Raw genomic sequence first — 15,263 nt, 5'->3', positions numbered from 1 at the left:
TAGCTCGCAACAGCGGAGCATGCTAGCTCGCAACAGCGGAGCATGCTAGCTCGCAACAGCGGAGCATGCTTGCTCGCAACAGCGGAGCATGCTAGCTCGCAACAGCGGAGCATGGTAGCACGCAACAGCGGAGCATTCTAGCTCACAACAGCAGACCATGCTAGCTCGCTACAGCTGTGCTCACTACAGCTGCGCTCGCTAGCTTGCAACAGCGGAGCGCGCTACATAGAAGCTTGCTAATTTAATGAAACGGAACTCGCTAGCATGCTACAGCAGAACTTGCTAGCTTGCTACAGCAAGTTCAGGACAGTAGAGCATGCTAGCGCACTACAGCAGAGCTCGCTACAAAGAAGCTTGCTAGTTCGATACAACGGAACTCGCTAGCATGCTACAGAGGAGCTCGCTAGCACGCAGCAACAGAGCTCATTACAAAGAAGCTTGCTAGTTTTATACTGCGGAACTCGCTAGGATGCTACAGTGGAGCTTGCTAGCTCGCTACAGAGAAGCTTGCTAACTCACTACCACTGCATTTGCTAGCTCGCGACAGCGAATCATGCTAGCTCGCTACAACGGAGCTTGCTACAAAGAAGCTTGCTAGTTTGACACAATGGAACTCACTAGCATGTTACAGCTGCGCTCGCTAGTTCGGGACACTAGAGCCTGCTAGCTCACTACAGCGGAGCTCTCTTGCTCACTACAGAGGAGGTCACAAGCTCGATACAACGGAGCTTGCTATCTCACTAAAGAGGAGCTCGTAAGCTCTGTACAGCAAAGCTCGCCACAGCGAAGCTGTCCAATGGGCGACTGGCTAGCGTAGCGAGCTTACCCACTGAATTCCCACTTAAGTCAATGAGAGCAAACACAGGTGGGGCCCACTTGTCCTTGCTGGCTGGGTATTAGGAAGCACTTTTGATGTAATTTATGGGGAAAATATATATATATATATTTTATTCTGCTTCATAGTAAAATCCGATTTGATCCACTTTCATTATGTGTAGCAAGTGTATTGTGAAGTATTTTTAAGGCTAATATTATAGAGTTAAATTACGACCAATATTATTTGAAACCCAAATAAAACAAATTGAAAAAAATTTGGTGATTGGCCCAAAAAAATGTAAAATGTCTGAAGCTTTTTGCTATTTAAAATTAAACGCAACTATTTTGAGCTTCAAATGTTCTGTTTTTAAGGTTTCAAAACTCAATATTTTTATTTCCACTCTTTTTTTTTTTTTCATTTTGAATCTGAAAATTTCTGTTTTAAAACTTTTGGCCCCATTGGGGGGGGGCTAACACCAAGGATCAATCAAAATTGATGAGGGTGGTAACTTTAGTCCCAGTGCATTCACGACTCGGAGAACTCTGATAATCAGTCAGAACATGTCTGTTTAGTCTGTACTATCATAGTCTGAAGTTGTTCAAAGACAGGTGTAGAGTTGTATCGCATACAAACTCTACACCTGTTCTTATTGTGTTAAACACAGGAATCAAACATGTCCTTATGCTTGGATAAAATGGCTGAAATACTTTTAAAGCTCCAGTTATCTCTATATAACATGTTATATAGAATTCATCAGTAGTTGTTGCTTTAAAAAAGATTTTCATATCACTGAAAAACACGTGTTTTTATGTTTAACGAAATGTAACTGTTATAAAAGAAAAAAAATTAAAGGGGCCATTACGTGATTTCATGTATCCGCTTTAGTTTTTGTGATTAAAGATGAGACCTGTGCTGAGCTCTTACTGACCCCTCCCTTTCCTCACAGCCACCGCGCCGACTTCGTTTGAGGGCACCTATGGGAGGATCATTTACCGAGTGCGAGCTTTCATTGAAACGCCGCGCTTTTCTAAGGACTACACTGCAGAGAAACCCTTCTACCTGCTCAGCCTCCTCAACCTCAACGAAATTCCAGATGTTTGGGTGAGCACCGCGCCTTTACTTGAGCTCATAATGACAAACAACAGCTCCTGTTTCTTTGTCTTTACGAATTAGAAAAGAAAAAAATTAAAACTTCTTGTGGGAACAAGAAAGAAGTTCCGGTCGCACAGCACAGGTTTCTTTAAACATAGTTTTATCAGCACAACGATCTCGCCCCACAATGTTGGGTTTATTTTGGGTATGTTTTTTGAATTAGTTATTCTCCTCATAAGACACAACACTCAGCTTATGAATGCTGTAGTCCTCTGTCTCACCACAAGAGGGAGTTTCTGTTTTTGAGCAGGTCAGAAGAGTGGAGTCCATACCGAACCTGGCATCACATAAAACCCAGAGACAGAAGCTGATTGTGTGCCGTTTGTGTTCTAGCTGCTCACTGAAGGCTTAACTTCAGAAAAAGAAACAAAATCCACATTTGTCCGGGTCCTCCTTTCAAATGTGAATCAGTTTATTGCTGCAGTTGAGTTCTGTGTCGCTTCCAGCTCAGTTGCCTTGTTCCATGTCACCGTGACAAGCTGCATCATCTATGAAATAGTCAGCTTTTTGTGGAAAAAATGAGCTAAACTGAAGAAATAACAAGAATAAAGTACTAAATAGTGATTGAATATTTATTTATTTAGTAAATGACCATGGTAAGTGAAATAATACGCTTTGAAGTGTGTATTTTGAGAAATTAACTCACTTTGCAGAAGCAACCATCCGACACAGAGATTCTGGCCTCCATGTTGTGCGTTAATTTCTCATAACGCACACTTTGTCGGGTATTATCCCTTACGTGTTGTCTGAGTGTTCACTACAACACGTCGCTTGCAGCATGACTTCAGTAAAAACTGTGTTGTCACTGAGCCTTTCAGTCTGGGAAAGTTGCTGCTGCTGAACAGCTAATGTAACATCAAAATTGACAGAAGCCTTTCGACATTGATCATTTATCCAGACTTCTGTCTTTCCCTCTGCAGGGCATCAACTCTTCTGAAGTGACTCAGCAGTTCTCGTACATGCTGATGAAAACGGGCACCATAGACCTGAGGGCCCAAACAGACATGAAGGGCTACACTCCCAGCCAGGTGATCCAGGTGAAGGCCAACGTCCACAACCAGTCAGGGAAGAGCACAGGCAACATCTCCGCCAGCCTGGTGCAGGTGAGGACTCATCACGCCTCGTTCCCTCCACTACCTTGAGAAGAGGTTCTGGTGTTCTTCTAAAAACAGGTCAAAAACGGTAGACCAGAAGTTTAAAAAACTATTTATATCTCATAATTACTGCAAAGTTACTCTTTAAAATCAGGTCCAGTGAAGTGGTTTTGGTGTTGTCTGTAAGTACAGTACAGTAGTGTTGTTCCACACTTAAGAGGAAAATTAATTATCTAATTTCAATCATATTTTTTTTTCTGTTAATCTCCATCCATCCATCCATCCATCTTCTTGACCGCTTTGTCCCTTTCGGGGTCGCGGGGTGCCGGAGCCTATCCCGGCTACTGAAGGGCGAAGGCGGGGTACACCCTGGACAGGTCGCCAGTCTGTCGCAGGGCCTCAATCACACACACATCCACTCTCACATCCACACCTAGGGGCAATTTAGAGTCACCAATGAACCTATGAAGCATGTTTTTGGACGGTGGGAGGAAGCCGGAGTCCCCGGTGAAAACCCACGCATGCACGGGGAGAACATGCAAACTCCACACAGAAAGGTCCCAGCCGGGATTCGAACCGGGGCCTTCTCGCTGTGAGGCAAGAGCGCTAACCACTGCGCCACCGTGCAGCCCTCTGTTAATCTCATTTTTTTAAATAATTGAATTATAATTCCCAGAGTCCTTCAGTATTTACTCAATCAATTCACGTGTATTTCTCAGCTATTTGACAATCATGATTCTCCTTTTGATTCTCTTATCTTTTAAAGACTTCATGTTTCATGTTTGTGGTTCTTGTGTACAGAAAAAGAAAAGTAAATAAACTGGGTACTTCTATAAGTTTTCATCTGTAGTTTTACTTAAATGGAAAAGCACAATATATTTGAACTAGTAGTTTTTACTGTCATAAAGTTGTTTTTTACAGGTTTTTCAATCTTTTGAAGTTTGATTTTGTTCTAATGAAAACAAATTAAATATTAAAATTCTAAAATAGTTATAGAGACATGGAAGCAACAGCAACAAAGATATTCAGAACAAGCTGGACAAGTAGGTCATAAAATCACCACGTTATACTAACAGGTACATTTCCTCTGGGTTTTTAACAGCTCATAATGCAGTACACTTAATTTACCAGCTAATTAGTCATGTGATAATTATCAGCTAAGAAAAGTAAAACTAATTGATGGTGTTTGCATGGCCAGAGGTGGATGTATTTATGTGTGACCAAGCACGAAACTGATGGAAGTTCATGTTGGCCACATGTAATCCGTGGGGATAAAATGCACAGTGCTGCATTTCCTGCATGAGACTGAAAGAAGGCAAAACGTAGAACTGCATCTTCTAGAAAACCAAAGCGTGGAAGCCAAACTAACAAACTGAGAAGTAAAAGGTTCAAATGTCAATTTTGCTAAATGTGTTAGCCAAAGGAGTTTGGTAGCTTGCTCCAAGATGAACCATACTGAACATTTTAAACTGACTGCTGAAAATACTGCAGAAAGTATTAAACATGACAGCATGTCATCACAGCTGCTTTAAAAAAAACAAACATGGATGAAAATCCTGTTTTTGGTGTTTTTAACATGTTTTTGTAGCATTCTTCTGATAATAGAGGACATCTAACGAGAAAATTAAGCTCTAAACTACATTTCTGAGTAGTTCTTTATTCAAGTTGTTGTGCATCAGGAGCAGAAGGAAAAATGTTGCTGGAAAAAGATTTTATTTGTGATGCAGAAAATACTCCTCCACCTCATTCTAAAGCATCCAACCGTTTTCCTGCTCTGAGCTGGACTCTGGATCAAAACTGTACGACTGCATAACTCCGATACTGGTCGCCATCTTTGTTGCACTGTAAGGTTAGGTTGGGGTTCGAGGGGCTGTAAGCTAGAGGGAGAGAATGTAAACAAAGGGATGATGGGAAATGAGTAAAGTAGAAGGAAAGCATGTAGACGGAGAGCTTTCAACAATGGGGAGGGGAAAAGGGTCAGTGGCTCCACCCACAACTCAGAGGTGACTTCTTAATGAACTCCTGCCGCTCTGCAGAAACTATGTCCCTGAAAACAACTCTGGCTTTTTTGGCTAAAAACGACATAATCCTAATTCAAAGTCCACTGTGAATGATTTTACAATAGACAGTGATCAAACTTTGATCCAGCTCTTCCTGAACTGCTAAACAAAGCGAGTCCAGAGCATTTCTGTTGGTGGATCATGCTCACAAATCCTCACATCTTCTTTTGTCTTCCCCAGAGAGTGACCTATGAGATGAAGAAGCCGATCCACGACATTAAAACCATCGCCCAGGTTGAGGGCGGAACGGTGAAGGGGGGCAAAGAGATGGAATGGACGGAGCGGATCATCATCCCTCCTCTTCCTCAGTCCTCGCTGGCTGGCTGTGAGCTCATAAAGATTGATTATTACGTCAAAGTAAGACATCTCATGTGTGCCTCTGGGTGTTTATATCGGGATCTAATGACCTGCTGTAATCAGTGAAGAAATCCTCTTTGTTTTCAACAATTCACCACAAGAAAGAAACTGTTTTCACAAACTGTTTCTCTACTCTAGCTTATTAAGAATGAATCTTCAGGTATTCCATTTTTTAAATAATTGCCAGTATACCACATAATATATTTAATTAAAATTTCCTTTCTTTTTGTCTATCTCACGTGTGTCAAAGTCGGGAGCCGGGTCCGGCCCTCCGGGTAATTCTATCCGGCCCTCCAGATCATTTTATTTTATTGTTATTAATGACCCGATGTTATCTTGCACTTATTACTAACTTGTATAATTTTGACAAAATATATTTTCATGGAGTAAAATGTTGAAAGTTTTTTAAGGTTTAAGTTGATTTATTTTAGAATAATATTCCTGCCTTTTTATTATTCATAATTATGTTAAAAAATTACAGTTTTAAAGTTTAAAATTGTCATTCTGCTAGATTTTTGGACTATTTTGGAGTTTAGCTAAAATTTCAGCTACATGCTAGCTGTTTTGGTGTAATTTAGGCTTTTTAAAAATAATTTTAGAATATTTTGAAGTTTAGCTAATCTTTCAGCTTCAGTGATTTCAGCTATCAGCACTAGTATCTTGTGGTCAAATTCAGCTTACAGCATTCACGCTACCATTATCACAGGTAATGCTATATATCTAGTTTATAATTATGTTAAAAAGTTACATTTTAAAGTTTTAAAAATGTAGTTTTAGAGTGTTGATAAAACGTTTATCCTGTTCCTGACCGATGGTGTGTTTTGGATTTTGGCCCCTTGTGTGATTGAGTTTGACTCCCCTGGTCTATCTCATCTGCATATGTGAGGAAGGTATTTTTAATTTGGTGAACTAACCAGCATCTTTCCTTCAGGTCAGCCTGAAGTCTCCTGAAGTCGCTCTGACGTTACCCATCCACATCGGCAACGTCTCACTCAGCAAGAAGCAGCGCTCTACAAAAAAACAAGAGGCTCCTCCCTCCTCTGTGGATGCACCGGACAGCAAACCCTCTTCCTCCTCCTCATCGCCCTCGTTGCCTTCCCGCCCCGCACCAAAACCGGCTCCCCGTCCCACGCCGCGCTCTAGAATGTCCAGCCACAGCACCCCCAGTGCTCCTCCTGTGGATTACCACAGTGGAGCAGAAGGTGGGGACTTGACAAGCGAAGACTTGAACAAGCGCCAGTCTCAGGTGGTGTTGCCAAACGCTTTCAGCTATGCCCCGGGCCTCCTCTTCCCCCATAACCAACAGCCCAACGGGCCAGCAGCGGTGCCACAGGGGACTCCTGGGGCTTCACTTTATCCCCCCCTGAACACTGGCGGCTCAGTGGCTGCACCGTTCATCCTGCCTCCAGACTACGGCACCTCCTCTTATCCTCAAGGTCAGTCTGCATTCTCTCTCCTCTTTCACATGAAGAGCGTAAATGACTGAACGGGTGGCAGGGCTGCTATGTTTAGTCGACTTATCGACAATTACAATAGTTGACGACTAATTTATGAACATGTCCACGTTCCATTCTGGTTTTTGTGCTGATACATGGAGCCAAAATACAAGAGTTCGTGGTGTGTTAGTAAACTTGATGGTGTGAGAGAACTTTCCGCCAAAAGATTTCAGCCTCATCACTACATGGAAGCATTGACAGAAGGCCTGATAAAAGAGGAAAGTGAACCAAGCCACTGGACCATCGGGACTGTCCAAATGCTTCAGCATCCACAGAAGTGACACAGGCAGATCGTGGGTGTCTAAAGCTTTGTTCTCATGATTCGTGCTCAAGCAGTCACTTTCAATACAAAGTCTACATAAACGCTCATGTTGGACTTCTGCATTCAAAATTCATGCATGCTCAAGTCACTATGCAAGTTAATCCATTTTCTAAGCTGTTTTTTTCCTTTTGGGGATCCTTCATATTAGCATAAAAAGCTGCTAAAATGTCTAATTTAGCCAAAACAGCTAACATGTAGCTGAAATATTAGCTACACTCCAAATAAGCCTAAAAACTGAAAAAAAGACTAAATTAGCCAAAACAGCTAGCCTCAGGCTAAAATATTTGCTTAACTCCAAAATAGCCTAAAAACTTTTAGTAACTGGCAAAAGTTGATGAGGCTAGCATAAAAAGAGCTGAATATTTTAAGAGCTGAAAGAGCTGAAGAGCTATAGATGTCCAAAAAAAGGAAAAAAATAATAAATCAAACATTTTGAAAAATCAATAAATATTCTCTCCTCTCCTGTCATATTTCAGACAGCAGAATGTGGAATAAAAAGTCCCGGTCTATGTGGGTCTTAACCTGTGTTTCTGATGGAATGTGGGGGGGGGGGATGCTGAGGCGGGTCTGATCCTGCCCCGGGCCGTTATTTGGGGACCCTGATTTAGAGTAACCAATCAATCAATCTATGAAGCGTGTTTTTTGACACAAGTCTTTAAGTCTATTCTCTGGGTTCAAATCAGGTGTTCACTGAAAGTTGAAACAGCTGAACTTTGAGCAACCAGAGACTGGGATTTGGTGGTGATGTATGGGGAGCGTCCTTTTCATAACGTGGAAGTTCCAACTGTTGTAAACATGATCACGAAGGACAAATGAATACCTGCAGTTTATCGGCTCAGGTGGAATCCTATCATACCAAGTTTTTCATGTATCAGATGGACCTGTGAGAGAAAAAGCCTGGAGCTAGAGTTGCACCGCTTCAACATCTTACACCAAACCTCTTCACTAAAATCAGGACAGATGAGGACCAGATGTCCTGAAGGAGCAGAAAGAAAAGCCATTAAAACTGCATGAACAACATTCATACAGAATTCCAAAGATCATGACCTCACTCTGAACATAAAGCTTTACACACAAAAGATAAACTAACAGTGGATGTTAGCCAAGTTTCAAAAAAGCATTTCAGGCTTGGGACTGTAAAACAAATATATCCCATAAGAATGTTCTTTAACTCTTTTTTTCAGTCTCTAAAAATTAGTGCTACAATCCGATTAATTTTTTGTGTGATTAATTAATCTAATCTTAATTGTAATGACTTTTAACCCATTAATGTAATACTTAATTTTGAGGTATTTTATTTAAATTTGTGATATTCTGGCACACTAAGAGATCGAAATAAAACCAAAACGGTGACTTTATTATGTTTTTTTTAAATAAGACTTCCAGCCTTTATTTTGACACAATCAAGGGGTCATTTTCTTCTAAATCTTGAACAAAAATAAAACAAAACGACAAAAAAAAACACCAGGTCTAGAATGCTCTAATTTATCACATCAAAAGACTACTAAAAATCCAAAAAATATTGATCACGAACTTCTTATTAATACCATAATTCAAACGTTAATACACCTTATTTAACAGTTTATCACAGCAGCAAGACAGTAGAAAAGACATGAGAGTGATTTTATAGTTTAATTTAACCTGTTTGGGTGAATTTGATCATTTTAAAGACTGGAATGAAGCAGAACAGAAATAGAGAAGAGAATCTAAGAAGGAAGCAATGAAACACCACAGGGGAATTAAACTATTTATAGTTTGGACTTTGTTTTGTTTTTTTTAAATAAACTTTTGCTTCATAATCCGGACAAAAACAAGCACTAAGAGGTAACCTTTCCCTCTAAAATGATGCTTTTCTTCACTTCTCATGATGATCATCAGAAAGGACCTAGAGCGGCGCCTCGCGCTGAAGCTGTTACCATGGCAACGCGACGCACCACTTATTAAACGGGCCTCATCTGTAAAAAACAATTTAAACTTAATAAAATTTTATTTTAAATGACCATGGAATGAGTGGGATCAAATGCTCCTCCTGGTGTACAAAACCATCCAATGCAAAAATGAGATTAAAGACAAAGAACACACTAAAATGTCTGTAACTAATTTATCACAATTAAATAAATTGACAGCCCCAGTAAAAATACCACAGTCCCATCATGGATGCACTGAGTCCAGTGGTTTCACTGCAGCATGGTTGGCAGTGGTTGGAGAAACAAAGCCGTTCATTCACACCATGCATGATGTTCTGTCAAGGTTTTTTTTTCTGCATGTGCACATTGTCATGCAACTTTAGTGACCGTCAGAGAAACTAAAAGCAGGTCAGACTTTTCTTAACTAAAAGCTTTGGAGTCATTTTGCAGGACAACAAAGATCCACTTTGTATCACAAAAGTTTTGCTTCCGTTTGGCTTCATTCATCAATGTTCACTGATTATTTCAATCTGCAGTTGATAAAGTTCCTGTTTAATCATGTTAAACTTGTTCATCTAGACCAGCTTCAATCAATCTTTTGATCTATTTTCAAAGTGTTACCAGTGGTATTTTCATTATGATTATGGTTATAATAAAATACTTGTCTGGGACATAGTTTCTGCAGAGCAGCTGGAATTCATTTGAAATTCACCTCTGGGTTGTGGGCGTGGCCACTGGTGTGCCCCGCCCCCCTTTTGTCCCCCATAATAGAGAGTTTTATCTCTACATTTTCAAAAAGAAGCATTTTTCTATATCCTGCTTGATTGTCTAATTGTTTTTGTGTTTGTTTTATTTCAGAGGCTCCGCCTTCCTATAATGAGAGCTGCAACACCTGAGGCAGACCTGTGAGCAGCGCCATCAGCTCACCGTTTGAAAGAAGAGCTGACTTCAAGTGAAACTGCTGAAACAAGAGTGCTTTGGTTGTAAATAATAACAGACTTGAACAAGACGGTAACGAACAGCAGAGATCCGTCTGTTGCCTCGCGGACGGAGGACGTTTGAAGGTTTTGATTGGAACGGAAGGTGAGCTGAAGTGGAACCTGTAGCATCGTACATCGGCCAACTTTCCCACCCAGACGCCGTTTTTCTTTCTGTTTCCTTAAATCAAGTTATCCCGTTTGGAAAAAGAAGACAGAGCAGTTTTGGTTCTTTGGTTGTTCAGGAATGAATGTTTTTAGATGTTTAAAATCCCGTCCCTGGCATCTGTGATGTCATGTTTGATAGTTTTATGAGGAGGTGTTAAGCTCTGTGTATTCAGATACGTTTTATCTTAAACTGAATTCCCTTAAACAGAACTATAATCATCGTTGAGTTGTTGGATGATTCAGAGAAATAATTCCAGATTAGAACAGTTGAGAGCCCAACATTAATAAAGTACGGATTGTTTTTTTCTCTCATGTTTGTTCTGTTCTTGCAGGTTATTTTTACATTTGAATTATTTTGATATCTACTGAGCATCACTGTGATTAGGTTTTATTTTCTTCTAATGTATGTACAAGTGGAAATCATTAACAGTTTATCATACTTGTTTAGAGCGTTGATTTCTATTGGCTTTGTGAGATCTATTAAGCAGCCTGAAAGGTATATTTATTTTGTTTGAAATGCTGTCCAGCTCCTCTTTGTATTTCAATAAACCAATGGAACCATCAGTTTAAATTGCTTTGTGTGTTTCTCATAAAATACTCGTGTTTCTAACAGTTAAATTTTCCAATTCTACCAAACATTTCCTGATAATCATCAGTGTCTCCTGTTGGTTGAAACACTCATGAACTGAAACAGAAACCGCTGCGGCTGTTTGAATACAGACCAAACACAAAGTCCAGGACTCGATCCGGACCAAATTAAGCCAACGGTCCGGATCAATGGACTTTTCCGTCTGAATACACCAGCAGTTAGGTGGGGCCCCTTAGTTCCAGTGAGAGGAACTCTGAATGCTTCAGGATACCAAAACATTCTGGAGAATTCCATGTTCCCAACCTTGTAGGAACAGTTTGGAGCGAGCCTTTCCTCCTCCAACATGACTGTGCACAAAGCAAGGTCCATACAGACATGGAGGACAGAGTCTGGGCTGGACTGACCTGCAGAGTCCTGACCTGAACCCCATAGAAAACCTTAGGATGAATTAGAGCACCAGACCTTCTCCACCAACATCAGTGTTTGACCTGGGGGCACTAAGAGGCGGTACCGGTGTGGTTCTCCCATCTGTGCCAGAACTGCTTCTGACCTCCGGCCCTCACAAGATCAGGCCAGAGCCTTCGCCCTCACTTCCTGGTACGTCTACCGCCATATTTCAAACGACTGCAACCTGTTAACAGGGATTATTCCGAGTTGGTCTGACTCACATTTTTAGAGGAACTACTGTCACCAATCATGAGTCATCTTGTTGGAAGTCCCCACTGAAAGTGGATTGGGAGAATCTGTCAATCAAATGTTGGAGGTGAGGCCAGCGGGCCCCACATTCAATCACTGAAGCATCTGATTGGGCAGCTTATAACTTGAATAACTCGTGATAAAAATAAAAAATAAAAGTTAGGATTAGAAAGAATTTCTTAAGAAAAATGCATCAGAGCAAGAAGGATTTTTCTGACAAATAAAATGACTAATAATCTCAATGGAAGTCTTTGTCTGCAATCATCCTCCTAAGTACTTAACTCCTCTTTTCTCCCTTTCTTCTTCAGCACCCCTCTCTAACATTCCCCTCTCTTCTGTCCGGCCCAACACCAAAAAAGGAAACATATACTAATATAATCAATATAAATAGAGTTGAGCCTAAATTACAAGAGGGGTTTATACAAATATTCACCTTGTTTGTCAGCAGATTCTTAACCCCTATTGTAACAGTAAATGATGTCCAACACAAGAAGCATTCGGATCTTATCTGTCAGCTCAGCTGCTGGACAGGACAAGTGATGAATAAATAAATAAATATGAAGGTTTCACACATTCAGAAGGAAGTCTGGGAATCTTTTCTCAGACCGCTGCCTCCACGACCCGGTCCTGGATGAGCGGAGGGAGATGATAGATGGACTGTTATATCAAAAAGATTCAATTCACTGAGTTAGAGTGACTAATAAAGTTTCTCGATGGGATTGAGATCCGGGCTTTGACTCTGACATTCCAGCTGTTGGATTTTGATTGATTGTTTTATTTCAGGCATAGATTGAAAAATACAGGACAAAACACACAATTATTTCAAACTCATTACAGAAACAACGAAATGCATTAAATATAAAATAGAAAAAAAAACTAAAACACACTTATGTCACATTTGGTTCATTCATTTTTGTAATGATTAACTAAAGTCAGTAGAGTTTGATTGATTGATAAGGAGCGAGAAGAAGTGAATTTATATAATCCCACCACTACTTAATTACTTCATTTCACTGTTTAGCATAATTATGTAATCCGGTTGTTGTTTTTTTTTTGTCATTCCCAATAGTAAAGTGAAGTGCTTGTTGATTATTGATTAATCTCATCAAACATTATCTCAGTAAACGATATCGATCATACATCATGCAACAGATACGTAATATTTATTGATTATCATCAAAATGCAATGTTATATTGATGCAGAAAAATAATAATTAAACCTTTAATGTTTGGATTGATATTTGCTCCAAAAAAGTTTAAGTTTTTAAAAAGTTTCTCTTTTTTCTTTTACACTTTCGGTTACAGTGCTCAACTTTTCAAGTCCAAATATTCTGCAGGACACTGTAGGGAATCGAACCCCAACCTGCTGAAGCAGCCGTACCATTACCAGTGTCTTTAGTTTATGGACTATACATGAAAGGTGAAGCCAAACTGCCGTTTAACTTTGTTTGTGTCTGCGGTTCTGCAATGTTTGGTCTACTTTTGTACCCATCAACAACCTTTAACATCCGGATGCTCCTGTGTTTCTGCAGCAGATCCACAGCTTCCTCATCCTAACAGGGTTTCCTCCTGTTGGAATGAAATACTTTCACTATTCTACAAGTTTCCCTAAACACCCCGATAGTTTGAACACAACATCTGGTCTACTTCTTGAAAACAAGATCCTTCCCACTGAGGGGCTCATCAGCTACCTCCGTGACCTCCGTGACCTCCGTGACCTCATCTTGGGGGATGGACAGCCCTCCTCAGGTGTTTTCTTAAAATATATTTTCCAGTGTTCTCCAATAATCCAGGATTATTTAATTTTTGTAACCTTTAAACACATCTCTTAACTCAGATGATCACTTTTGTCTTTATTTTAAAGTTTAGTGGAACAAACTCATTCAAAATAAAAGCGCTCTCATATGAAAACATGATGCTGAGGATTGAGGCGTTTTCTAGAAAAACTACAAGTTTGAAACTTGTTTTTTTAATCTTTTGTTCCCTTTTCTGCAGTGAATGAACTTTGTGATGGAGTAAAGTCTGCTTTTCCTTACAGGTGGAGGAGCTAGACAGGATGGTGACAGAGAAGACAGGCTTTAAAAAGTGAGATTTTTCTTCTATCTCTCAGTTAATGAATAAAATTCACTTTAGTGTTCTTTAAGAAAACTCTTCGTCCTGGTGGATGTCGACTGTCTGTCCAATCTGGCCAGTTTAGGAGTTTCTGTGCTCAAGGTAAGCAGCAGGAAGTGTCTCCATCTAGTGGTGTTAGGCGGTAGTGCACCCATCTTTGCTCTCCCTCATAGATCTGCACAGATATTGATCAGGATATTTTAGGAAAAAAAGCAGATCGATGTGTTGGCACATTTCTGTCCTAGTTGGAGTCTTGGATTTAGTTTTTCATGAACAGACTGTTTTCTCTGACAGGTTCCAGCGCCACATTGGCGCTCTGTGCATTTCAGGATTGGTTTTAAAGTTCTCTTAATGATTTATAAATGTTTTAATGGCCTTGCTCTTAAAGTAAGAACCCTCGTGGACCCTGAACTCCTCTGGTGCTGGACCTTTACTTGTCTCTAAAGTGAGGAACAAAACCTATGATGAGGCTTCGCTCTCCCATTATGGTGGAACAGGCTGCCGAGAACCTCAGGGCCGCAGATGTTTAAGAAGCTCAAGACTCACATTTTTAATTTTGCTTTTAGTTAAATGGTGTATACTTGTATTAGTGCTGCCACGAACAATTATTTTAACACTCGACTAATCACCGATTATTTTTTCTGATTAGTCGTCTAATCGTGGCGCCCTAACTTGTATAGCGCCTTTCTACCTTCCTTGAAGGCCTAAAGTGCTTTACAGTCACAGACCCATTCATCCATTCACTCATTCACACTGATGGCGGCTCCACTGCCGGCGCCAATCTTCCATCACTGGCAGTTTGGGGTTCAGTGTCTCGCCCAATGACATTTCAACATATGGTGGGCAAGGCGGGAATCAAACCTGTAATCTTCTTATCAAGAGTCCACCATCCTACCGCTGCTCCACAGGCGTAAATGATCATATCTCCTTATTTATTCTATTAATTTTAATACATGTTATTTTATGTATTTAATTTTATTTTATTTATTTATTTTCAATTTTATGTTTTAAATACATTTTCTACATTTAATTTTAGGATCTTTCTAGGAGTGTTTCATGTGGGAATCTTTTGTCCCAGGGCTTGTCTGCTTAGTCTGGGGTCGTTGCCATGGTTTTCACCCTTCCTGGGGCAGCCGGAGTCCTACACTTCAGCTGTGGAGTGGACTGCTGCTGTCTGGGGGGCACGTGGCGATGCTCCTGCAGCCGAGCTGTCTCCTGGTGTGATAGAATCCCAAATCCTGTTTCCTCACAGGAGAGAAGAACCGTAAGTTTATTTCATCCGTTTTTATAAGTTATTTTCAAAGTATTCTTTGTGTTTGGGGTTATGAGTTGCATTTAGTTGATATATATTTCATAGTGTATGCTTTTGTTTTGTTTTTAAATATAAAACGCTTCAAATTTTGCAAAAGAAAGGCTTTTTATAAATAAAGTTTGATTTGATTTACCTGCAGACACAAAAGTCAGATTGACATGGAAATGTTTTTGGTTTTAAGGGGAAAAACAAAACAGTAATTGT

General features: G+C 40.2%; 1 protein-coding gene across 1 annotated transcript in view; it reads left to right on the top strand.

Moving 5' to 3' along the window:
- LOC112141378 (arrestin domain-containing protein 1) overlaps positions 1–10,921 on the top strand; it is a 19,445-nt gene extending 8,524 nt beyond the window's left edge. The window contains exons 4-8 of the mRNA XM_024264504.2: positions 1,764–1,918; positions 2,890–3,072; positions 5,304–5,480; positions 6,412–6,916; positions 10,064–10,921. Of these exons, the coding sequence (XP_024120272.1) occupies positions 1,764–1,918; positions 2,890–3,072; positions 5,304–5,480; positions 6,412–6,916; positions 10,064–10,101 (1,058 nt within the window). The 3' untranslated portion in view covers positions 10,102–10,921. The remainder of the gene's footprint in view (positions 1–1,763; positions 1,919–2,889; positions 3,073–5,303; positions 5,481–6,411; positions 6,917–10,063) is intronic.
- The last annotated feature ends 4,342 nt before the right edge of the window (positions 10,922–15,263 follow it).

Source organism: Oryzias melastigma, unplaced genomic scaffold (genome assembly GCF_002922805.2).
Source record: "Oryzias melastigma strain HK-1 unplaced genomic scaffold, ASM292280v2 sc00240, whole genome shotgun sequence".
NCBI lineage: Eukaryota > Metazoa > Chordata > Actinopteri > Beloniformes > Adrianichthyidae > Oryzias > Oryzias melastigma.
This window is presented reverse-complemented; position numbering and strand designations above follow the sequence as displayed.